Source organism: Saccoglossus kowalevskii, chromosome 12, assembly GCF_978046115.1.
Source record: "Saccoglossus kowalevskii chromosome 12, keSacKowa6.1, whole genome shotgun sequence".
NCBI classification, from domain to species: Eukaryota; Metazoa; Hemichordata; class Enteropneusta; family Harrimaniidae; genus Saccoglossus; species Saccoglossus kowalevskii.
Genome location: NC_140652.1, coordinates 37,658,812 through 37,684,421, shown reverse-complemented (window position 1 = coordinate 37,684,421; position 25,610 = coordinate 37,658,812). Strand labels below are relative to the sequence as shown.

Sequence of the window (25,610 nt, the reverse complement as noted above, 5' to 3'; positions counted from 1 at the left end):
CAAGGTAAGTGTGGGTGGTGGGTGTGAGGCGGCTGTGACAGCTAGAGCAAGGTTTGCTTGGGTGACGTTTAGGGAATGTGGAGAGCTACTATATGGGAAGACATTTCCCTTGGAGATGAAAGGAGTAGTTTATAAGAGTTGTGTGAGATCAGCATTGCTGTATGGGAGCGAGACATGGTGTTTGAGTGAAAATGAGCTGGGTATTTTAATCCTCTTTCTCCCACAAGGCAATACCCAATATGTACCAAGTCTAAGTTAATCAGTTGCAAAGATCAAATCTGCTGTAACGTGATACATATGCTGTGCATAGTAAGTTGTACTTGGGTATAAGGCTGACTACAAATAAATTGAACTTGGGTGTTGGTCACTACAAATAAATTGAACTTGGGTGTTGGTCACTACAAATAAATTGAACTTGGGTGTTGGTCACTACAAATAAATTGAACTTGGGTGTTGGTCACTACAAATAAATTGAACTTGGGTGTTGGTCACTACAAATAAATTCAACTTGGGAGTTGGTCACTACAAATAAATTCAACTTGGGAGTTGGTCACTACAAATAATTTCAACTTGGGAGTTGGTCACTACAAATAAATTCAACTTGGGAGTTGGTCACTACAAATAAATTTAACTTGGGAGTTGGTTACTACAAATAAATTCAACTTAGGGTTCTGATAACTACAAATAAATTACACTTGGCTGACAGTGACTACAACTAAATTATACATGTAATTGGCTCCACATTATTTCCAGCAATCAGACTATGGAAAGTCTGGTTACCTGGAGTGCAAAGAAGAACTTCAGTTGACAACAAAGCTTATTATAAATCTTTTATCTTCTTTGGACTAATCCTGTGAAATACAGTATATATGTCACTTACATGCATCTATGCATTGAACAGTTATATACTTATACTATACTATACCACTACATAAACCACCAAACCCTGGGGCCCACACTATATAACAACTAGTCTTTATTTTCCACGATTTCCTCTTCCTCTTTGTCCACCTCTTTGTCTTCCTCTTGATCCACCTCTCCCAATTGCAGGGGTTCTTCTGCTTTGTTGTCCTCCTGCATCTCTTCTGTGTTCCCACAGCCACCTTGCTTCTGCTTGATCAGTTGCTTCTGTTTGTGTCACCTTCTGCCCTTTGCCTGCATTACATGTTATTTCATGGTGATATGGAAGGAAGCAATCACGACACAAGGAAATTCCACATTCATTGCATTTGTAGACGCTGTACACGTAGTGGCCCTTCTGAGTTTTCCTTCCTATCTTAATGCACATTCTACAACTAGCACCTCTGCCCTCTCCTTTAACCAGGTGGTGATTTTGGTATGTATTGAGAACTGGTTCAGCAGTTGTCACTCTCTGTTTTCTTGAGCAAAAGCCACCAATCATAGCACAACCAACTTCTACTTGGAATGCTTTATGCGTTTTCTTCTCATCAACTACTTCTTTGTAGATAATGTAGCTGTTGCAAATGGCAGTATCTAATAAGTAGAAGAAGACATACTTCCACCATTTGTGGGCCTGACGTTGGGAAGTGAAATAAGATCGTATTTGATTAGCACGATCCACTCCACCCATGTATTTATTGTAATCACCTACAATATCAGGAGCTGGAAGGCTGTAGACAGACTTTCGATGGGTTGTGGGCGACTTGATGAATCTGTTGATCCTTCCATCATTGACTCTAAATCCTTCTCGGCATGTAGAAAGCAGATTTAATAATTTTGAATCTTTATAAGAGACAACAACAAGATCGTCTTTCTGTCTTGCAGCAAACTGCCCTCTGCATAGGTTTTTGATTATGTCACTTGCTGGGTTTCTTCTGGGATTTGTGCGAAGGGCATTTGGGAATCCCCTTCTATCTTGGCGCATACTTCCAACAACATAGGTATGGTGATAGTCCAGGAGCCTACTGGCCATCTCAATGCTGGTATAATAACTATCTGTGTAGAGAACATGATGTAATCCAGTGAATGGCTGGATTAAATTCTCGCATAAGGCAGCAGTTTTGGAAACGTTTCGCATATCCTCTTCATGACTTCCAGTACTAGTCATAAATTTGAGATTAGCCACGTAATTTGAATGACTATCTGCCAAAACATATACTTTGAACCCTTTGGCTCTGGGTTTTCCCTGGATGAACACAGTTGGAATTCCATTATATCTCCCTTTATACCCAATGATGGCTTCGTCTATTGCCACCTCACAATGAAGATTATACATCTGTTGTGATTGATGTATTACAGTTTTCAGTATTGGTGCAACTTTATACATTGGTCTATGTCTTCTCTCTGTAGCTCTCTCAGCAGGATTACTTTTATTAGCTGGATCATTTCTTGCATCATTGACATGAAAATATTGCAATATTTTTTGAAACCTATTACGGCTCATTACACCTGCAATTTTTTCATTTCTTAAAGCAGTATTTGTTGACCAATAGTCATTTAGTTCCCCTTTTGGATCAACACCCATAATTATCATGATGCCTAGAAACGCTGCCATCTCATCAGCTCCTTTGTTTCTTTTTATATATTTTGCATAAGCATTAGTCTCTCTTCTGAGTTTTGTCACAAGCGATTTAGGAAATATTTTTTCAAAAGCACTTATTGGTGTAGGTATGTCTGCTTTGTTCACATTGGGACCAGGATGTTCACCTGTGAACTCTTCAACAACATGTCTTCGGAGTGTCGGAGTCCAACCATCACTATCAGCAACATTGTCATCATCTTCATCATTAGAAACACATGTAGGTTCAATATACTCTGAGTCACTTGGCCAGGTTGTTTCTATTTGTGTGTGAGCATGAATGCGATGATGTGTGCTGTTCCTGTCATCATCATCAGAGTCCATCTCTTCACCTGATGTAGTGTCCATGCCACTGTCAAGATTAGGAGGTACTACCCCATTTTCACCATCATCATCACTACTATAAAGGTCACTTTCATCACCACCCTGATTCTCTCTGCCATCATCATTTCCATCATCCTGATCGTCATTGCCATCACCTTGATCATTGCCATCACCATCCTCATTTTCATTACCATCACCATCCTGGTTTTCATTACCATCACCATCCTGGTTTTCATTACCATCATACTGATCTTCATTGCCATCACCATCCTGGTTTTCATTGCCATCACCATCCTGGTTTTCATTGCCATCATCCTGATCTTCATTGCCATCACTCTGATCATTGCCATCACCATCCTGGTTTTCATTGCCATCATCCTGATCTTCATTGTCATCACCCTGGTCCTCATTGTCATCACCCTGGTCCTCATTGCCATTACCATCCTGGTTTTCATTGCCATCACCCTGATCCTTATTGCCATCACCATGCTGATTTTTATTGCCATCACCCTGGTCCTTATTGTGATCACCATCCTGGTTTTCATTGCCACCACCCTGATCCTCATTGCCATCACCCTGGTCCTTATTGTGATCACCAACTAGGTTCTCAATACCATTACCACTCTGGTTCTCCTCAGTCTCAATTGTCTCATTGTCTCTTTCACCAGTCACATTACTAGTACTCCCATGACCCTGTCTCTTTTTATGATGTCTTGGCCGTTTTCTGCGTTTAGTGGTTTGTGCAGAATGGGGATCACATGTATCACTATCACTGTCTGCATAACTGATCTTATGATGTTTTGAGCGATGTCTGCGCTTACGAGAATGAGAACCTACATGACTGGGGACACTAGTATCACTAGTAGTGTCCATAGGAATAACTTGGTTATCTCCTACCTGATCATTTTGTACCCTCTCCTTCGATTCAGTTGGCAAATGATGCTTCTTCACCCTCACTTTGCCAGATCTATTCTTAGACGATTCTGTAATGAGATCATGTTCTTGTTCAGTTATATTCAATGAAGCTATATCTCGGAGAGTCATGTTTCATGCAAGAGTAACAATCTGTAGGACCATGCACTGCAATGACAGTAACAAATGAAGACTATTAGCCCATAATTCCAAAGTATGAAATCAATTCATTTACTCATTGATTTTATCAAATGTAGTATGATAATCTGATTTACAGGAAATGTTGTGGAGGCAAGTCATATACAGTATTCATATGTAATTTAGGAATAGCCTAGTACATGTAGTTAGCTTTCATGGTCACTCAAGTTATGTAATATGGTTGTTTATTTGCAAAGCAAACAACCAAGCTCAACTGCCTTCTTTCATGAAAACAAAGGTTGCTTCATTTCTATTTGCACAAGCCCAAGTGTAACTTGCTAAGTTTCTTGATTGTCTACGTTCAATTTACTTGTAGTATAGAATCACCCAAGTCTAACTCAATCAGTTTTTTTGACCATCCAAGTTGAATTTATTTGTAGTGGAGACAACCCAAGTTCAACTTATTTGTAGTGCAGACAACCCAAGTTCAATTTATTTGTAGTGCAGACAACCCAAGTTCAACTTATTTGTAGTGCAGACAACCCAAGTTCAACTTATTTGTAGTGGAGACAACCCAAGTTCAACTTATTTGTAGTGAAGACAACTCAAGTAGTACTTACTATGTTTGCCCATGGTCCAAGTACAATTTACTCAGTCTGCACAGTGCTGGAAAAATCTCTAGTAGGAGCAGCAAAAAGCTGTGTATATCCTTCAGTTGCAATAGGCTAATAATGCTGTACACTGCAAAAGTATGCTAAGTATGTTTACTTTCTGGACTCCCTGGTTAAATTAGCCTAGATATTGAGTCACCCCTTAGGGAGGGGCAGATGACCTTTACATACTGAATTGAACTTGGTAGAAAACACAATAGGTTCTTGGTAAACATAGCAACTTGTACTTGGTGCAGAAAGGGTGTCAGCCTGCAGGCACCCAGAAGCACCATAACAAGTTAGACTTGAGAGGTAGAGGATTAAGGAGGACAGAGAGAGCGATGGTGAGAGTGATGTGTGGGGTGAAGTTGATGGACAGAAAAGTAACTGAGGACTTGATGCAGATGTTGGGTTTGAAGGAAGCGGTAGATCGGTTGGCGAAGGCAAATGGGGTACGTTGGTATGACCATGTGCTGAGGAGGGAGGATGGGCATGTATTAAGAAGGGCCCTTGATTTAGAGGTGAGTGGTCCAAGGAAAAGGGGAAGGCCAATGAAGACGTGAAAGATGCAAGTGGAGGAGGAGAGTGGGAAGGTTGGGATGAGGATGAGGGATGCTTTGAATCGTGCAAAGTGGAGGGAGGGGTAAGAGCGATTGCCACTAGTTTAAGGTGAATCCGGCCACCCTCGTCTTCGGGGACAAAACCGGATTTAAAACTCTGGACTACTACTACATCCCTCTATCGGCCAGGTAGCAGACTTCTTTGTCCACTTGTTTCACGAAGTAGGTTTGTCCTACGAAGCGATCGCTGGCTACAGGTCAGCCTTGTCCCCCGCCATAGGGAACTCTTTGGGGTCAAGTATAGCCGATTGTCCTATTGAGTTGCTACGAGAACCATACCGGGTTTTCCAGATGGGGAACCAAACACATGTTTTTGTGTTACGACCCTGGCAAACAGGATAAGACGGCCTCCCTGACTTCCATCTCCAGGTGGATTACTGCGACTGTACTGGAGGTCTATAATACATTATCCTCCTCAACACAGACTTTGCAGAGACACCAAGTACAAGCACATGAGGTCTGTGTGATTGCTAACTCACTAGCGCTAGCGTCAGGCGCCCCCCTCGAACACAGGGCAGGCTTCTGGAGAACGCAGAACGTCTTTATCAACTACTACCTAAGAGACACCCAATCTATTGAGCAGGGTCTCTTCAGGTTAGGTCCCATCGTAGCAGGTCAGGCTTTGGTTATCGACCCAGCCCGAACGACCACAGGTGCCCCTGCGCATAGGCGATAAGTCAGTCTTGGCATTTTTTGCGGACAGATTGTCTGTACCACTAGCACTTCCTTGAAGCTCCCAGGTTTCGCTTTTTCGACCTACGCTCTCATGCAAACTGTTTCGGTCCTTACTTCAAGCTTATTTGGGTCTAGCTTTCTCGGGCATACCGAACCCTGTTACCATAGCAGCACTTGGGCTTTTGCTTCGGGAACAGCTCAGGCAAGGTCTTAACTAAGATATGGAGTTGATTATAGTTTGTTTTCATCCCGGACTGGGTAGAGACTTTCATCATTTTTCTGTTTGCTCGGAAAACCCGCCACCTATTGGCGTCTGACTCTGCCTACAGTCCAAATAGTCATTTTGACTGACCGGAGTCTATGGTGGGTAATTGAACGTAGTGAATTTAAGCAGAGGGTTCTCCGAACCCGCCTATTCACATAGTTCATACCCACCATAGACTCCAGGAACCCCCCAACCACCCCACTCTTTCCGTAGCATTGGTCTAAGTCCTCGAGGCAGAGAGAAAGGAACCAGAGTGATTGTACGACCGTCTATGGTGCTGCCATGTGGCCTTGGCCACGTGGGCTCGTGACGTAAGGGTAAAAGAATCTTGGGGTCATGGGGCTTCCCCTGACCTAGATTCTATCTCTCGGTCACCGGCAGAATCGCTGATTAATGCCTACAGTTCAAAATAGTCATTTTGACTGACCGGAGTCTATGGTGGGTATGAACTATGTGAATAGGCGGGTTCGGAGAACCTTCTGCCTAAAACATTCATTTTGGGAAGTAAGGATGGGGAAATAGTAATTGAGTTATCAAAATATGTCCATAATTGCTTCATTTTATCAGTTGCCTCAATCCAAACCACTAAATAGTAATCATCACAAATATTAGGTAAACATTTAATTTATATTTTTACAATTTTGACTCTCGTGTGTGAAGCACACAATGGGAGTCTTTGCGGTTAGTGTATCTGTGGGGTGTGTGTACAATGTATGTGTGTCCGTGTGTGTCTGTTCCATTGATATCTCAATAACCAATAATCAGATTTTAAGGAAAATGTAGCATAGTTGCTCTGAGGTAATGCTCAGACCTGATTAGGTTTTGGTTGCAATCCGCACAAATTAATTATCAATTTTAATCATTTTCACTTGTTTCTCAAACAGATTTCAATGAAACTTGATACATAGATGCTCTGGGGCAATGATCTGACCTGATAATTGGGATGATTAGTTTTAGGTTGAAATCCGTGCATATTATTACCTAATTTGCATATTAATTAGCCAATTTTAAACATTTTCACTGTTTCTTGTATACCATTAGACAGATAGCCATAGAACTTGGTACATAGATAATGCGCAGTACTGATTAGTTTTGGTTTAAATCCCATGCATATTAATTAATTATCCAATTAGCATAATAATTAGGCAATTTTAAACATTTTCCTGTGTTTTTCAAGTACCATTCAACAAATTTTAATGAAACATGGTACACAGACTGTAGGATAATACTCAGACCTGATAAAATTCCGATTGAAATCCATGCATATTATTTGCCTGATTTGCATATCAATTAGCCAATATTTAAATTTCCACCAATATCTCAACCACACATCAGATTCAATGAAACTTGGTACATAGACTTGTAGATGTTTAGGGATAAGCCATATACATGTTCAGTTTAGGGTTAAATTTTGAGCTTACTAATTACCTAATTTACATAAATTAACTAATTTATAGGTTTTCCACAGATATCTTGTGTACCACTAATAAAACTAGGATCATACTGTCGAATCGGTCACAGGGTCAGCAAAACAACCACGTGGATCATACTGTTGAATTGGTCACAGGGTCAGCAAAACATCCATGTGGATCATACTGTCGAATAGGTCATAGAGTCAGCAAAACGTCCACATGGATCATACTGTCGAATCGGTCACAGGGTCAACAAAACAACCACGTGGATCATACTGTTGAATTGGTCACAGGGTCAGCAAAACATCCATGTGGATCATACTGTCGAATAGGTCATAGAGTCAGCAAAACGTCCACATGGATCATACTGTTGAATCGGTCACAGGGTCAGCAAAATGTCCATGTGGATCATGCTGTCGAATCGGTCACAGGGTCAGCAAAACGTCCACGTGGATCATACTGTCGAATAGGTCACAGGGTCAGCAAAACGTTCACGTGGATCATACTGTCGAATCGGTCACAGAGTCAGCTAAACGTTCACGTGGATCATACTGTCGAATCGGTCACAGAGTCAGCTAAACGTCCACGTGGATCATACTGTCGAATCGGTCACAGAGTCAGCTAAACGTTCACGTGGATCATACTGTCAAATCGGTCACAGAGTCAGCTAAACGTCCACGTGGATCATACTGTCGAATCGGTCACAGAGTCAGCTAAACGTCCACGTGGATCATACTGTCGAATCGGTCACAGGGTCAGCAAAACATTCATGTGGATCATACTGTCGAATCGGTCACAGAGTCAGCAAAACGTCCACGTGGATCATACTGTTGAATCGGTCACAGGGTCAGCAAAACAACCACGTGGATCATACTGTCGAATCGGTCACAGAGTCAGCTAAACGTTCACGTGGATCATACTGTCAAATCGGTCACAGAGTCAGCTAAACGTCCACGTGGATCATACTGTCGAATCGGTCACAGAGTCAGCTAAACGTCCACGTGGATCATACTGTCGAATCGGTCACAGGGTCAGCAAAACATTCATGTGGATCATACTGTCGAATCGGTCACAGAGTCAGCAAAACGTCCACGTGGATCATACTATTGAATCGGTCACAGGGTCAGCAAAACAACCACGTGGATCATACTGTCGAATCAGTCACAGGGTCAGCTAAACGTTCACGTGGATGTCCCTGAAACAATATAAATAAATGACATGTCATCAGTTTTTCTTTATATCTTTCATAAAACAATAAATGATGTTCGTTATTATTAATATAATGAATGAGCACGATATCACATACCTTAAGAACATGCAACTCTTGCAAATCAATGTTTTCCAAGCCGAGTTCATTCAGATACTGGGTAGCCTCGATCAACTTGTTCTCACTGACATCTGAAAATACAGCGTAACCCATTGTCCCACGAATGCCAAAAAGAGAGAACATGCTTCTTGGGCTTCTTATTTATACCCCTAGATAGTGTGTTTTGCAGAACGAATCACTTTTAGAATCTATAAATCTGATTGGTTGAAATCTGAATTATTTGTCCCAGATGTATATAACGATTCTATGGACATTGCGAACAATAGGGTGAAACCATTTGTTCTGATATTGACCTCAAATGAGAATACAATTAATTTGGGGTTATTTCATTATAAAATAAGGGGTGTTTCCCTGCAACTCATCGCTCGGTGTGTATGTTAGATATATCACAACGATATTATGGCTGTCGCCTTGGTAGTCATGGTATATCCCACACATAGATACTTTTATAGTGTGAAGTTGTCACTGATCATGTCTGTGGCCATTTTACCAAAACCAAAACATAGATACTTTTACAGTGTGAAGTTGTCATATTATGGGTGGCACTGGAATTACAGGTGCTCACATAGCTGAGGTGGAAGCTGTATTAGGCATTGTTATGCTAATGAGTAGGGCTTTGTTTTAGCCAGTACAGTGTAGTGCTGTTAGAAGCACACTTCGTTTTGGACTTTGAAGGAGCAACAAGTCAGGTTACTCTGCTCAGTGGGTTAGAAGAAATTCCGCACCATAGCTTTTCTAGGCAGTCGATGTATCCATATACTGGTGTATTGCGCTCTAGTGCTCTCTGAGCCAGTTTTCTGCTATTCGAGTGGAAGTAAGTTCGGTACTACCAAAAAGCAGTATTGTGTCAATTTGACACAGGCAGCGTGGCTGAGTACTGGGTGTGACTGGCGTGGTGGTGTGGTGTTGCTGGGGATAACTCGAGGCGGGGTTCGGTGGGACCGGCCTCTAGACCCTCCGTTGCTGAGCGTGAAGTGTGTGAAAGAATTCTCGTGTAAGTAAGTAATTTCATATTGTGCATATATTTTGTGTAAATTTAGTTGCACGTAAAAGATTGTCAAATACGATTATTTTCGCGGCCAGTTGTCTAGTGTGAACAAGTGTATTGCTGTGCTACTTGTATTGTAACCATATAATTCTGTACATATTGGGACTGAGAGGCAACATTTCATAAGTTATATTTCGTAATCTGTTAAACAAAACGATTGTAATACTATGTAGTTTCTAGTTTTATTATTGTACTTGTGACAAGGTAATTATATTTTCAAATGAGGACTGTCGGCGTTTGTATAGTCGCCAAACTGTCATCTCTAGTCACTTTTGTTGATTTCCTTATCCAGCCATTAGATTAAAAGACTTCCAACTAACCAGCCAGTGACTTAAAGTCCGGTATTGTTGACTCCCTGTATGTAAGAAGACTGCAGTTCCCAGACTACCCTGTATGGAACTCGTCATATGCTCTGGATCGTCGAGTCTACGTCAATTTGTATAGGAGTTTGATCTGCATTGAAACTGTTTCGCCGTGAATGTGATACATAGCTAAGTGACATATCTGCATTGCGTTAACAGTAACCACTAGTCATAGAGTGAACATTGTACTGCTGTACTTGTTACCAGAACTGATATTAAATAAATTAATTGTACTGCTATATTCATTACCAGAGCTGACGTCGTATAAATTAGTTGTGCTGCAGTACAAATGAATTCCTGTATGTTATTATAAAAGGTTACATTTAGTAGTGTTGGGGCTTTAACTTGTGCACATAAGTATAGATTTAAGACGTGTTATGATATCGATATTCTGTTGATTAAATTGATTTATTTGTTAATTTAATACGCACTAGGACTTGTGTAGTTTCTCCTCATACCCGACCACGGATCTCTTGCCTCTTAGGCCGACAACGGTTTGCTATTTGGTATTTAGGGTGGCTGATTCCTAGCACCTGACAGAAGTTGTCACTGATCATGTCTGTGGCCATTTCATCAAAACATAGATACTTTTACAGTGTGAAGTTGTCATTGATCATGTCTGTGGCCATTTCACCAAAACATAGATACTTTTACAGTGTGAAGTTGTCACTGATCATGTCTGTGGCCATTTCATCAAAACATAGATACTTTTACAGTGTGAAGTTGTCACTGATCATGTCTGTGGCCATTTCACCAAAACATAGATACTTTTACAGTGTGAAGTTGTCACTGATCATGTCTGTGGCCATTTCACCAAAACATAGATACTTTTACAGTGTGAAGTTGTCACTGATCATGTCTGTGGCCATTTCATCAAAACATAGATACTTTTACAGTGTGAAGTTGTCACTGATCATGTCTGTGGCCATTTCACCAAAACATAGATACTTTTACAGTGTGAAGTTGTCACTGATCATGTCTGTGGCCATTTCATCAAAACATAGATACTTTTACAGTGTGAAGTTGTCACTGATCATGTCTGTGGCCATTTCATCAAAACATAGATACTTTTACAGTGTGAAGTTGTCACTGATCATGTCTGTGGCCATTTCACCAAAACCAAAACATAGATACTTTTACAGTATGAAGTTGTCACTGATCATGTCTGTGGCCATTTCACCAAAACCAAAACATAGATACTTTTACAGTATGAAGTTGTCACTAATCATGTCTGTGGCCATTTCATCAAAACATAGATACTTTTACAGTGTGAAGTTGTCACTGATCATGTCTGTGGCCATTTCACCAAAACCAAAACATAGATACTTTTACAGTGTGAAGTTGTCATTGATCATGTCTGTGGCCATTTCACCAAAACATAGATACTTTTACAGTGTGAAGTTGTCACTGATCATGTCTGTGGCCATTTCATCAAAACATAGATACTTTTACAGTGTGAAGTTGTCACTGATCATGTCTGTGGCCATTTCACCTAAACATAGATACTTTTACAGTGTGAAGTGAATGAGTTTGTTTAAGTCTAATTACATAAACAAAGATGGCACACATTAGATGAGAGAACACTACATTATTTTAGTTGTTAGACTTTCTACTTTAAGGTAGAGATGCAGTTTACCTGACAAGTATTTTAATTAGTTGATTAGGAAACCAAGATGACCTCCCTTGTCCACAAAACTATATATTTTCGGAAAGCTTATTGTATGAAATTTCAAAATTTTGTTAGTATTTTTTTTATGGACTGTGTAGTTTGAAATATGCACAAAAATGTGCTTTTTTAGTCAAAAGTGAAATAAAAAAAATTAGCTTCTAAACCATGCTTCTGTTTCCTGTCAAAATTGGTTTACGGCTACATCTGTTTACTATGAAGAAAGTGCTGTCTTGAAAACTGTCTACCAGTTGTCAATTTTGCAGGGCAGCAGCTCAAATTTCACTACTTCAAGTTTATGCATAAATTAACACCCATGCTAGTTGTATGTACGATTGTTGTAACACTGTTCAACCCAAACAAATGCCCCGAAGACGTTTTGAAGATAAACACATTGTCAATCATTTGTGAAAATTTCAAAACAAAAGGTCAAAGCGTCTAGGAGCTATTTTTTTTAAAGTTCTGGGATGTGCCCTAAAAAGAAGCTGAGATAATTGCTAATTTGCATAACAATTCACTCAGTAAGAAGTTTGCTAATGCCCATAATTAAAATGGCTGTAACAGTTAAATGTATTATCGTTTTGTAAAAAGTTAAATATAGTGCATAATATGGAGATCCCGTCATTTCTTTTTTTCACCATGTTTCTTTTTTATTATTTATGCGCAGCCTTGCTAAATCTTGCTAAGCATTCAAGAGGGAATGTTTGCACCTGTTATCTATATTTTAAAATCGTTTTTTGAGTATGTTCCACTATTCACAATTCTACAAAATTTTAACAGTCTGTAACCAAGACTGTTTGGATAATAAAAAGCAAAAAAAAAAAAAAATTTCACTCCCATGTGCCCACAAACCTGCATCTGTACCCTAAAGTGTACACTTTCTTTATTTAAGTAAAACAGATGTACTATTCATTATTTATTATGTCAATGGGCAAGCTTTACTAGTTATGCAATCTTATTTTCCTATTGTAGGTTGAAGCGATACACCAGAAGCGAATGCTGGCATTTCTCAACCATTTTATAACGCATACTGTCAGATTTCTCAATAAATTTTCCTGTGTGTGTGAGGAGGTAAGTGACATGTTTTGATGAAATGTGTTTATATTTTATGTTTTGGTCACATTAAATTTGGCTGTCTCCAAAAAAAGAAAATTTTTAAAAATTTTGTACCATCTCAACAATTATTAGTATTTTGTGAGGCAGGCAATAAGTGAGCATAGAGCATAATAATTATCTGATAATATGAGATTATTATGAAAAAAGTGTATTGATCTGTGAGGTGACAGCTTACTTTTATCTCCTAATTTCAATTGCAAGAATAAGGTGGTCAACTTTCGTGTTATGCGATGCACAAAATGGGAGTCTTTGCAGTTAGTGTGTGTGTGTGTGTGTGTATGTGTGTGTGTGTGTGTGTGTGTGTGTGTGTGTGTGTGTGTATGTGTGTATGTGTGTGTGTGTGTGTGTGTGTGTGTGTGTGTGTGTGTGTGTGTGTGTGTGTGTGTGTGTGTGTGTGTGTGTGTGTGTGTGTGTGTGTGTGTGTGTGTGTGTGTGTGTGTGTGTGTGTATGTTTTTTGCATTATCATTCCTTACATGGAATTTGCATTGTCTAATAAGACTGTATGCTGATACCATTCTTACTTATAGCAAGACGAGGGTAACGGGTAATATCATTTTATTTCAGAAACTTGGCAATCTTTATATCAGGATACAGAGGCTGGAAACAACTTTAAATATTTTAGAAGCAAAGGTAAACAGTGTAATATTCATAATACTCATAAATATACAGAAATGTCAATCATCAGGGTTCTCCCCAGGGCTTTTTAGTGCTGAGGTGCTCTGTGCATTTGTGAAAACTACGCTTTATTTGGGACCTCAGCACTGTGTTCCGACCTTGGCACTTCATTCCATATTTGACATGCCAATTTCAAATGTGCAAAAGCTTTATTGTTCCAGTCGTATCCACACTTTATTAAAATGGGCCGCAGTTGACTACTCAACTTCTTGTTAGCCAGTCTTAGTTAACTGACTGTTTATCTTCTCATACCCGAGATATATGAAGGGATCAAAATCGGTACTCTGCGCCACCAGAATGTGCCGGCGCATTTCCCAAAATAAGCCCATTCTGCATCCCTCATTCTGCACCATCAAGAAAATTCATACTGTGCCCCATTCTGGGTTAAAAAATGATTTTCAATCCTGTTTTAGTGTTTATCAACGCAATCGGGATGGTTTTATGTGAAATACTGTTATAACATTTGTAGAGGCATCGAAAAGTACAAAATTATTGGAAACTGCTCTAATCATTTGCGTACAAACTTTTTTTGCATTCAAGAACGCAATCTGGGTCAATTGTAACAAAGTTTAAACAATGTTTCCATTCTTGATCTAATAATCTGCTCCCGCCCCTCATTCTACGCCATCGAGAAAATTCAGACTGTGCCCCATTCTGAGTTCCAGCTTTTTAAAAATGTGAAATCCATAGACTCATAGGCGGCAATGATTTTCAAGCCTGTGTATCAACTCAATCGGGATGTTTCGAGTGAAATACAGTTATACAACATTTCTGGGAAACAATTACGAAGCTATTGGAAACAAATAAATTAAAGTAATTGGCACAATCGGCAGATGAAAACGCCGAAATTGCTCTTTTCCAAAGGGGTAACATAATATTGAGTCATATATTTTGAGAAGTCTTTATCTGGGATATGATTTGAGTGGTTGAATCATGAAAACGTTCGAAAACGGGGACTTATGTTTTGACCTCCGTGCGTGCATGTAAGCGTGCGTGCGTGCATCTGTGCGTGCGTCCGGACCTGTATCTTAGAAATGCCTGGACCAATCACAATCAAACTTCACACTTGCATCATACATGATATCATACATATGCACGTCAATTTGTTTCATGATCTGATTCAAGATGGACGAATGGCGATCATTTTTGTGCTAAAAATCATCAAAATCGAGCATTTCCCGGTTGTTTACAGATGGATTTTGTTCAAACCTTGTATATGTTGGACATTATAGGACCTTGATGCACATCATTTTGTTTTACGATCTGATTCAAGATGGCCGAATGGCGGCCATTTTTGTGCTAAAAAATCATAAAAAGCAACCATTTCTCGGCTGTTTACAGATGGATTTTGCTCAAACTTGGTATATACATTAGACATTATGGGACCTTGATGCAAATAATTTTGTTTTTCAGATAACATTCAAAATGGCCGACTGGCGGCCATTTTGTATTAATCAATGTGGTTCTCATGCCATATCTCCAATATATTGTTTGACTGATTATGTTCAAATTTTAAATATTCATTATACATCATGTCATAGATATATTAGTTTGACTATCCTATTCAAAATGGCCGAATGGTTGTCATTTTTGTACTAAAAAATCATCAAATATCAAGCATTTCTGGCATTTATGGATGGATTTCGTTCAAACTTGATACATACATTAGTCATTACGGGTTCCTGATGCACGTCATTTTATTTTTCAGATCAGATTCAAAATGGCTGTCTGGCGGCCATTTTGTTTTAATGAATGGGTTTCCTTACCCATATGTCTGACTTGTCTTGTCTGATTATGTTAAAATTTTTAATATTCACTATACATCATGTCACAGATATACGGATATATTGGTTTGATGATCTTTTTCAAAGTGTGCTATTTTTGTGCTAAAAAAATCCTCGAATATCAAGCATTTCTTGCATTTATGGATGGATTTTGTTCAAACTTATAACACACGTTAGACATTACAGGTTCCTGATGCATGTCATTTTATTTTCAGATTGGATTCAAAATAGCTGACTGGCGGCCATTTTGTTTTAATGATTGGGCTTCTAGAGCCATATCTCTTAAATACTTTGACTGATTATATTCAAATTTTATATATTCATTATACATCATGTTATATTTCATATACATGCAAAATGGCTGATTTTGAATACTGTTCCAGAGCAATATCTCTCAATATGGACAAGTACTTGTTTGAGGATCAGATACAAATGTCAATCATTTTAATGTTAAAAAAATCATATTCCTGACATGGTTATATTCCAGCTATATTACTATAAACATAACTATATATCTCAAATTTGATAACTAACGGGGACTGTGCCATGCATGGCTTGTTTCACAATAGTTTGAGCGTCGTCAAATTCGTGGTGCTAAAAATGCGTGTTTGCAGATTACAGAACATTTTTTCTCACCGAAAGGTATTTGGCCAATAAAAAATTATAACGTTTTTTTTTAATATTAAGATATTTGTGGAACTAAACTAGTAGCTTTTTTTAATTGGGTTTTGTATCTGTAGGGTTTCGCGGGGAGTAGGGTTTTGTCTCAGTAACTGGTCCTTTCATCCTTGTTGAGAATTAAAGTTTTATGTTTCTTTAACAACTGGTCATGGTCCATGCTCTGATAATGCCTCTAGTTTCAAAGACGAATAAACATTACCATTATGATCTTATTTGTGTTGCAAAGGATATTTGAATATTGTTTATTGAAATTAATAATCCTCATAATCGTTTTCCAATATAGATAAATTGTAGTACGTAACAAACTGTATAACTCAGTCTCAACAATGAAATAAAGGAATGTATATATTTACATTATTTATACTTATTTATTATACCTTTATTGCTACTGTACTGATAGAAATACTGTATTTCTAAAGATGCAATAAATATTATTATTATTACTAATGCATTGCAATACAACTGATTCAAATTGAAAGAAATTGCAATATAAAGTATCCATCAGTAATACTTCAAAGGCGTATTTCACGGTCAGTGTTATTTACGAAAATATTTGTTTATAATTTTATAAACTTGCTTGGCAATACCCACCCCAATTAGATATAATGTGTACATATTTTAATAAATAAAGATATACTAACAAAAATGAAATATTAATTATTTCATATTTTATTATATAACCTGCACAACAGTAATCAATATTTTTCCTTGCTAGAATGATGTGTAACTTTATACGGGAATCCTGATAAAGTTCACAACTGGCGATTTAGCAGTATTAGGGATTGTCAACTTCCCGTGAATTTGATTACCTAACATGTTTAGGTTCATGCGCTGCAAGTTGCCCCCCCCCCCCCAGCAAATAATTAAGCCAAGGCGGTTTTGATATGGAAATCAAGAAACTCTCCGATTTGACATAATCTGGGAAGTTCGAATTACTAAATGAAGTACAGGACGACGAAGCTGAAATATCCAAGAACCAACACATACCAAAAATCTCAAAAGTGAATATTCGTGGTGTATTTTAATTCTAATCAGACTGAAGTGGGAATTTGTTAGTACTCGAAATAACATATTGGCGATCCGCTCCACTAGGATTGCCCGTAAAACCACTTTTGTAGTATTGTATGTGTGTGTCTGTGATTTCCAGTGTTTTCATGTATTATTTCTTCTGCGATTTTTTGGGCTTGGCCGATTTCGCTCAAAATTGGTAGGTAGGTCACACCTTCACCCTAGTTATTGGAAAAAATCTGAAAAAAATTTGGCCCACCGTTGCCAAAAGCCAAAAAAAAAACTTCGTGCCAAATGTATCTCCTCCTACAAATATGGGATAAAACACCCCTAACATAGCTCATTCTACTCAGCTTGAGTGTGGACACAAAGTTACTATTTGAATTTTTTTCATTACCAAGAAATTTGACCCCAAAGTTGGGGTAACTGTTCCCCAGGAATGGCTTTCTAACTCTTCTGTGATTTTTTGGGCTGAGCCGATTTGATTCAAACTTGGCAGGCAAATCACACTTTCACTGTAGTTAGGTTGTAAAATCTGAACACAAATTCTAGCCCACCGTTTCTTTTTAAAAAGCACGGACGTAGCTCATTATACTCAGCTTCGGTGTAGGCAAAATATACTGTTTGTTTTTCTTATGTCTATTTCATTACCGAGAAAATTTACCTCAAAGTGGAGGTAACTTTTCATCAGCAACGACTTTTAACTCCTCTATGATTTTTTTGGCTTGGCTGATTATGTTCATACTTGACAGGTAGGTCGTACCGTCACTAATAGGAAAAAAATCCTGGCCCACTACTGCCATTGCAACATCCAAAAACTTATTTTTGAATACTTTCGCCCCCAAATGTATTAAGAGATCACCGGAACCGACATTTTAACATTGATCAACGTAATCGCAACGCACCTTTGAACTTTGAATGAACTGTAAATGCTGCCTTCAATCTAGAAAATACTATTGCAAAACAATTGGAAATAATAAATTTAACAGCAGGATACGTTCTAGCAATAAAATAAAGTGACTTCTAAAGACTGAGTGTTTTTTTAGCGAACTTCGTATACGATGCCCGGTGCCTACCGTGGCAACAGCCAACAACATGTTGCTTGTTTTTTGAGTGGAGCCGATCGCCAACCAGCCTCTACCGGCTTGTTTTAGTATAAGCTAGTAACAACTTGTCGTTAATTATGGGATGATTTGTAGGCATAAGATTGTTATGTGAACTTCGTTCATTAATGGAATACTGTGCGATGGCGCCATTTTCAGGGCCTAACTGATTCAGACTCCTATATTGACTATGTTCCGGGCTGTTTACTAGTGCCAACCTACTTACTTGTCAGTGTCTAACTGTTATATACAGCCCAGAACACGTCAGAATTGTAAAACAAAGTCAGCTAATGTCAGTTGCCCGTGCAATGAGTCGGCCACAGAACCAAAACAATCTGTCAGCCTTCGCCGCCCACAGCATCGATATGATTTTATATTGCATAAATATGAACACTAAATGTAGCTATCCCGGTCAGCAATCGAATTATCAATCTTTGTGGTCCGTAAGTGAATGTTGTCAAGTTCAAGAGCGTGTTTTAACGTACAGCGACGTGAACGTTATTGCTACAATTTTGGGCTTGAACATGTTCTATATTCACCCAAAACAACGACAAACCTGAAACAAAAGTATCCATCCGATCTAAACGACCTACGTCTATGAAAATCGAGTCTTATCTCCCTTCCGTTCCCGATCGACAGTACATCGGGCCAATCTACCGTGATTGTTTGCTTATCATCAATTCACAAAGATCAAAAACTGTTTTAAACGTGAATTTAACAACTAACGTTTTTGAAACTAATCAATGTTCTGGTTATCTAACAAACGTGAGGGACTGTAAAACGCAATTTATGGTACGTGACTTACAAATGCAATTTACATGTGAATTTCCTAACAAAGGTTTAAATGGTTTAGTTGTATGTGGTGTGGCACTAGTGCGGAAAGCTGTCTAATAAAATGGCAACAACCTTTGAACACATTGTTATGCTAATTTGATTTCCGGCGTGTTAGTTGACAAAGAAATGAAAGATTTCTTGATTTTATCAGCAAGACTCAGAATGCGACAGTGACAGCCACTGAAAAGTAATTGAAGACAAATGAACACGTCAAGCAAAAAATACTTTTTCCAGTTGTAGCGTAAAATGGAGGCACATACCATTTTGACTCTTGAGGGGAATGGAAATCAGTTGATTTGAGGGTGTCACAATAAGCCAGGGAGTAAATCGTTTTTATGCTACAAGAAAAATGAAGACCTTGAGCGTACTTTTTGGACTTTAGTACAATGTCATTTTTGTTTGATTACCTAACATTTTTAGGTTCATGTGCTGTAAGTTACAGAGCACATACCTAAGCGACCGTCCCTCAGCAAATAATGAAGCAAAGACATTTTCAATGTCAAAATCGCGCAACTCTCCCTTTTTACGCAAACTGTGAAGTTCGAATTACTAAACGAAGTACAGGACAACGAAGCTTAGATATCCAAGAACCAACACATACCAAAAATTATATCTCAAAAGTGAATATTCGTGGTGTATTTTAAGTCTAACCGGACTATAAGTTGGAATTGGTAGTACTCTAAATATCCAAATATATTTTAGTATAAGGTAGTAAACACTCAAACGTTTTTTTAAATAGTATACCGGTAGTACAAGTAAAAATTACGATAATTTGATCAACAGATGTTTTATTTGCTCAAAAACTGGCATAACATATTCTCAAAGACAGAGCTACGTCACATTCCGCAAACGTTGCCTGGACCAAACACAAACAAGAATAGACAATGAATTTTCGGATTAGTACTTTTGTTCCCCCCCCCCCCACGCTAACCAACGTTCACCCACGCTAACAAAAAATTTGTTTGTCTTTTACTGACTTCCTGTTCCGGTCAGGCTTTTAAAATCCTGACCCCAAACAATGAGGGCAGCCATTTCCGGACCCGGATGATTTTCAGACAGTTGGAAAATTTCGGAACAACAAATTTTGAACACTGATTTGCCCAACTAACAAACACTAATGTTGAAAATAGTATAAGTTCAGTCATCATAAGGAATAATTCCCGTATATACATTAGTTGTCGTTTTCTGAATAGCCAGTACGGGAAAAAGTCTGATCATTTTACCTCCATGGTCCGATCTATCACGGTTACTAGTAACAATGAATCTATACACTGTTTGTTATTCAAATTGTTCGCAGCCATTCGAACAAAAGAGATGCAAATATCAACATTGCTATTGGTGGTGAATAAACATTGCATTTGCCATTGAAACTTTTACGCACAAATTAAACTTGGGTTGTTTATTTTTTTAGATACTAGTAAGGTTGCGCTGCAAAATTAACCAACTTACATGACATCAATGTTGTTTCGACTTCAGCATTTGAAAGTTTAGAGTACATTCCATAAATCAAGAAATCATTTTTCGAAGGCAAATAATACTCTCGCTATCGCAGTGAACGTAAGTGGTTAGTAACTTCGGCGACTTGAAGTAGGGAATGTTTCAAAACAATATTTATTGCTTTGTTTGTAGCTTCACAAGCAAACCAACATCTGTAACAGACAAAGCAATTAGATTTACCATCTTGAGAATTTTAATTTTGCTTGTTTTGTTGGATTGCACTCATTGCGTGGCTTGGAGTATGAACCTGTGCGAATTACAGTTGTGTGTGTGTGAAGCTATGAGCAAGTCTGTTTTTGTAAAATACTAGAAAGTGCAAAAACACATGTGAGATGTGTGGAGATGGATTTTGTTGCCATCGGAACTTCATAAAATCCCATGATGAAATACAACAGTGGCCGGTGGAATGAGTACAATGAAGTGTTCTGCTCCGTCTCACATATCCACAGGAGACGAGTAAGCTCAGTAGAGGTTTACACTGCTCCGTCTCACACATCCACAGGAGACGAGTAAGCTCAGTAGAGGTTCACACTGCTTTGTCTCACACATCCACAGGAGACAAGTAAGCTCAGTAGAGGTTCACACTGCTTTGTCTCACATATCCACAGGAGACGAGTAAGCTCAGTAGAGGTTCACACTGCTCCGTCCCACACATCCACAGGAGACGAGTAAGCTCAGTAGAGGTTCACACTGCTTTGTCTCACACATCCACAGGAGACGAGTAAGCTCAGTAGAGGTTCACACTGCTTTGTCTCACACATCCACAGGAGACAAGTAAGCTCAGTAGAGGTTCACACTGCTTTGTCTTACACATCCACAGGAGACAAGTACGCTCAGTAGAGATGTACACTGCTCCGTCTCACACATCCACAGGAGACGAGTAAGCTCAGTAGAGGTTCGCACTGCTCCGTCTTACACATCCACAGGAGACGAGTAAGCTCAGTAGAGATGCACACTGCTCCGTCCCACACATCCACAGGAGACGAGTAAGCTCAGTAGAGGTTCACACTGCTTTGTCTCACACATCCACAGGAGACAAGTAAGCTCAGTAGAGGTTCACACTGCTTTGTCTCACACATCCACAGGAGACAAGTAAGCTCAGTAGAGGTTCACACTGCTTTGTCTCACACATCCACAGGAGACAAGTAAGCTCAGTAGAGGTTCACACTGCTTTGTCTCACATATCCACAGGAGACAAGTAAGCTCAGTAGAGGTTCACACTGTCCCGTCTTACACATCCACAGGAGACAAGTAAGCTCAGTAGAGATGTACACTGCTCCGTCTCACACATCCACAGGAGACGAGTAAGCTCAGTAGAGGTTCGCACTGCTCCGTCTCACACATCCACAGGAGACGAGTAAGCTCAGTAGAGGTTCACACTGCTTTGTCTCACACATCCACAGGAGACAAGTAAGCTCAGTAGAGGTTCACACTGCTTTGTCTCACACATCCACAGGAGACAAGTAAGCTCAGTAGAGGTTCACACTGCTTTGTCTCACACATCCACAGGAGACAAGTAAGCTCAGTAGAGGTTCACACTGCTTTGTCTCACACATCCACAGGAGACAAGTAAGCTCAGTAGAGGTTCACACTGTCCCGTCTTACACATCCACAGGAGACAAGTAAGCTCAGTAGAGATGCACACTGCTCCGTCTCACACATCCACAGGAGACAAGTAAGCTCAGTAGAGGTTCACACTGCTTTGTCTCACATATCCACAGGAGACGAGTAAGCTCAGTAGAGGTTCGCACTGCTCCGTCTTACACATCCACAGGAGACGAGTAAGCTCAGTAGAGATGCACACTGCTCCGTCTCACACATCCACAGGAGACGAGTAAGCTCAGTAGAGGTTCACACTGCTCCGTCTCACACATCCACAGGAGACGAGTAAGCTCAGTAGAGGTTCACACTGCTCCGTCTCACACATCCACAGGAGACGAGTAAGCTCAGTAGAGGTTCACACTGCTTTGTCTCACACATCCACAGGAGACAAGTAAGCTCAGTAGAGGTTCACACTGCTTTGTCTCACATATCCACAGGAGACGAGTAAGCTCAGTAGAGGTTTACACTGCTCTGTCTCACACATCCACAGGAGACGAGTAAGCTCAGTAGAGGTTCACACTGCTCCGTCCCACACATCCACAGGAGACGAGTAAGCTCAGTAGAGGTTCACACTGCTTTGTCTCACACATCCACAGGAGACGAGTAAGCTCAGTAGAGGTTCACACTGCTTTGTCTCACACATCCACAGGAGACAAGTAAGCTCAGTAGAGGTTCACACTGCTTTGTCTCACATATCCACAGGAGACGAGTAAGCTCAGTAGAGGTTTACACTGCTCCGTCTCACACATCCACAGGAGACGAGTAAGCTCAGTAGAGGTTCACACTGCTCCGTCCCACACATCCACAGGAGATGAGTAAGCTCAGTAGAGGTTCACACTGCTTTGTCTCACACATCCACAGGAGACGAGTAAGCTCAGTAGAGGTTCACACTGCTTTGTCTCACACATCCACAGGAGACAAGTAAGCTCAGTAGAGGTTCACACTGCTTTGTCTCACATATCCACAGGAGACGAGTAAGCTCAGTAGAGGTTTACACTGCTCCGTCTCACACATCCACAGGAGACGAGTAAGCTCAGTAGAGGTTCACACTGCTCCGTCCCACACATCCACAGGAGATGAGTAAGCTCAGTAGAGGTTCACACTGCTTTGTCTCACACATCCACAGGAGACGAGTAAGCTCAGTAGAGGTTCACACTGCTTTGTCTCACACATCCACAGGAGACAAGTAAGCTCAGTAGAGGTTCACACTGCTTTGTCTCACATATCCACAGGAGACGAGTAAGCTCAGTAGAGGTTTACACTGCTCCGTCTCACACATCCACAGGAGACGAGTAAGCTCAGTAGAGGTTCACACTGCTCCGTCTCACACATCCACAGGAGACAAGTAAGCTCAGTAGAGGTTCATACTGCTTTTAATTACTGTAACAAAGAATATTTGCAGCATAAAACAGAACAAAAATGAGATCAGAATGCAACTTTCCATTAAAACGTGAACATCGTACACAATTTATGTGATCATGCAGTCTAAGGAAAATCACTGTCTCGGCTTTCTTTGTTCCTGATTACAACATCGACACCGCTAACACAGCAGAAACAAACAAATTCAGATGAGATAAGCAAACCAGAACCAAAGAAGAAAAACAGGTGTCAATAAATCTTGGTTATCGATTTACGGTTGGTCACGCCAAACAAAACAGGTAATTACAAATTTTCATTTTGAGCTTGGTCTAGTGTGTTTGATGTGACGTATTTTGACCCTATGTATGACCTTTCAAACTTTCAACATTTTGTTTGTAGCTTTTTATGAGCGATGTTTTTTTGAGAGGAGGCGTTATTCTGACAAAATGAAACATAATTTAAAAGGCAGCCAAAAATACACATGACACGTACTTTATTAGTTTTGACAATTGAAATGCTTGTTATCGTGACTGGCGATGCGATTAGACGATCATATGAATTCATATCATCTATCCACATGTTATCTGATATATTGCCTTACCTTTCTAGACTGTTATTGATTTTCCAGGTAAGATATATTTATATCACAATACTAACTGACTAATAATTATCTTAATTCTTAAAGCAGTATAAAAATAAATTGAATATTTGGTAATTTTTTGTCTCAGTTTAATAGAACATGTGCTCCAGAGTGCCATCACAGCATTATAACAGTTGAAGGAACACCCTAGAGTACATATGCAGAGCCTAAATACTGGCTTTACTGGAGACTTATCAATCCATACTATCAATCCATGTGATTGATAACATGAAAGAACAAGTAAGTTATGATTTCTTTTTTTGTAACTTGTATAACTAGTAAACTATAATATAGTAGTGGTATTTGTTAAATTCATGACTACTCATTTTTCCACAGATTTATACCAAGTACATTATGCAGTCATCACCAACCTCAAAGACAGATTTCCAGAAGTTGAATTACTGCAGTGTTTCAGTGTCTTTGATGAGGATTCAGTACAGAAACAGCAATTACAGGTAATACATAACTGTAAATTATTTACACTGACACATGTAACTATATTATATTGAGAAATTTGATTTTACATTAATTTCATTTTGTTTTGTATTCAAATTCAGACACTCACAACTCACTATGACGCCATGGTGAAATCTGAGTGGGAAATGTTAAAACCTATCATGGTAAAGAAGAAAGACTTATCACACAGAGCTATGATGGAAACAATCGTAAATGCTACAACAACATATTTCCAAACTTGTACAAGCTGGCAGCAAATGCGTTCATCATCCCAATGAGTACAGCAGGTAAATTAACATTTTGGTGATATACTGACAATGTCAAGGGGTTTTTTTGGTAATGATTAAACAGAATTTTTCCCAGAAAAATGAACAAGAGGGAGCACACACAAGCGAGGGAGCGATCGACCTGGAAACTCCATATCAGAAGGTTTCTGTGCCGTTTTAACGGTGTATCTATCGCCATTGAAATATTTTTGAAGTAATTTTTGGTGTATTTGGTGTCCAGACACATTGTCAGCCGGTGTTGCTGGGAAGTTTTCACAGGGAGAAAATTATATTTGAGAAAGATTTCATGTTGTACAGCAGGACAGAAGTGCGCGACTCTAGAAATATATTTATGACTTCAAATTCAATCGACAATTTGGTAACAGGGTGCCAGCCGAGAGTACCAGAGCGCTGCGCCCTTGTTCCCCGGTTTAGAAAAAAACCTGATACAAGTCTATCATTAATTACAATTTATTTTCTCTCTCTACAGAATGTGAAAGTGGATAATTCTCAGGTGTCAACAGGATAAAGACTGTGCTGAGAAAGAGATTGTGAGAGTGGATTCTCAGGTGTCAATGGGATAAAGACTGTGCTTAGAAACAGATTGTGAGAGTGGATTCTCAGGTGTCAACAGGATAAAGACTGTGCTG

General features: G+C 39.3%; 1 protein-coding gene across 1 annotated transcript in view; it reads left to right on the top strand.

The window, feature by feature from the left end:
• LOC144350033 (WASH complex subunit 3-like) overlaps window positions 1-25,610 on the top strand; it is a 49,665-nt gene that overhangs the window by 8,129 nt on the left and 15,926 nt on the right. The window contains exons 2-3 of the mRNA XM_085506647.1: window positions 12,911-13,009; window positions 13,620-13,685. Of these exons, the coding sequence (XP_085362773.1) occupies window positions 12,911-13,009; window positions 13,620-13,685 (165 nt within the window). The remainder of the gene's footprint in view (window positions 1-12,910; window positions 13,010-13,619; window positions 13,686-25,610) is intronic.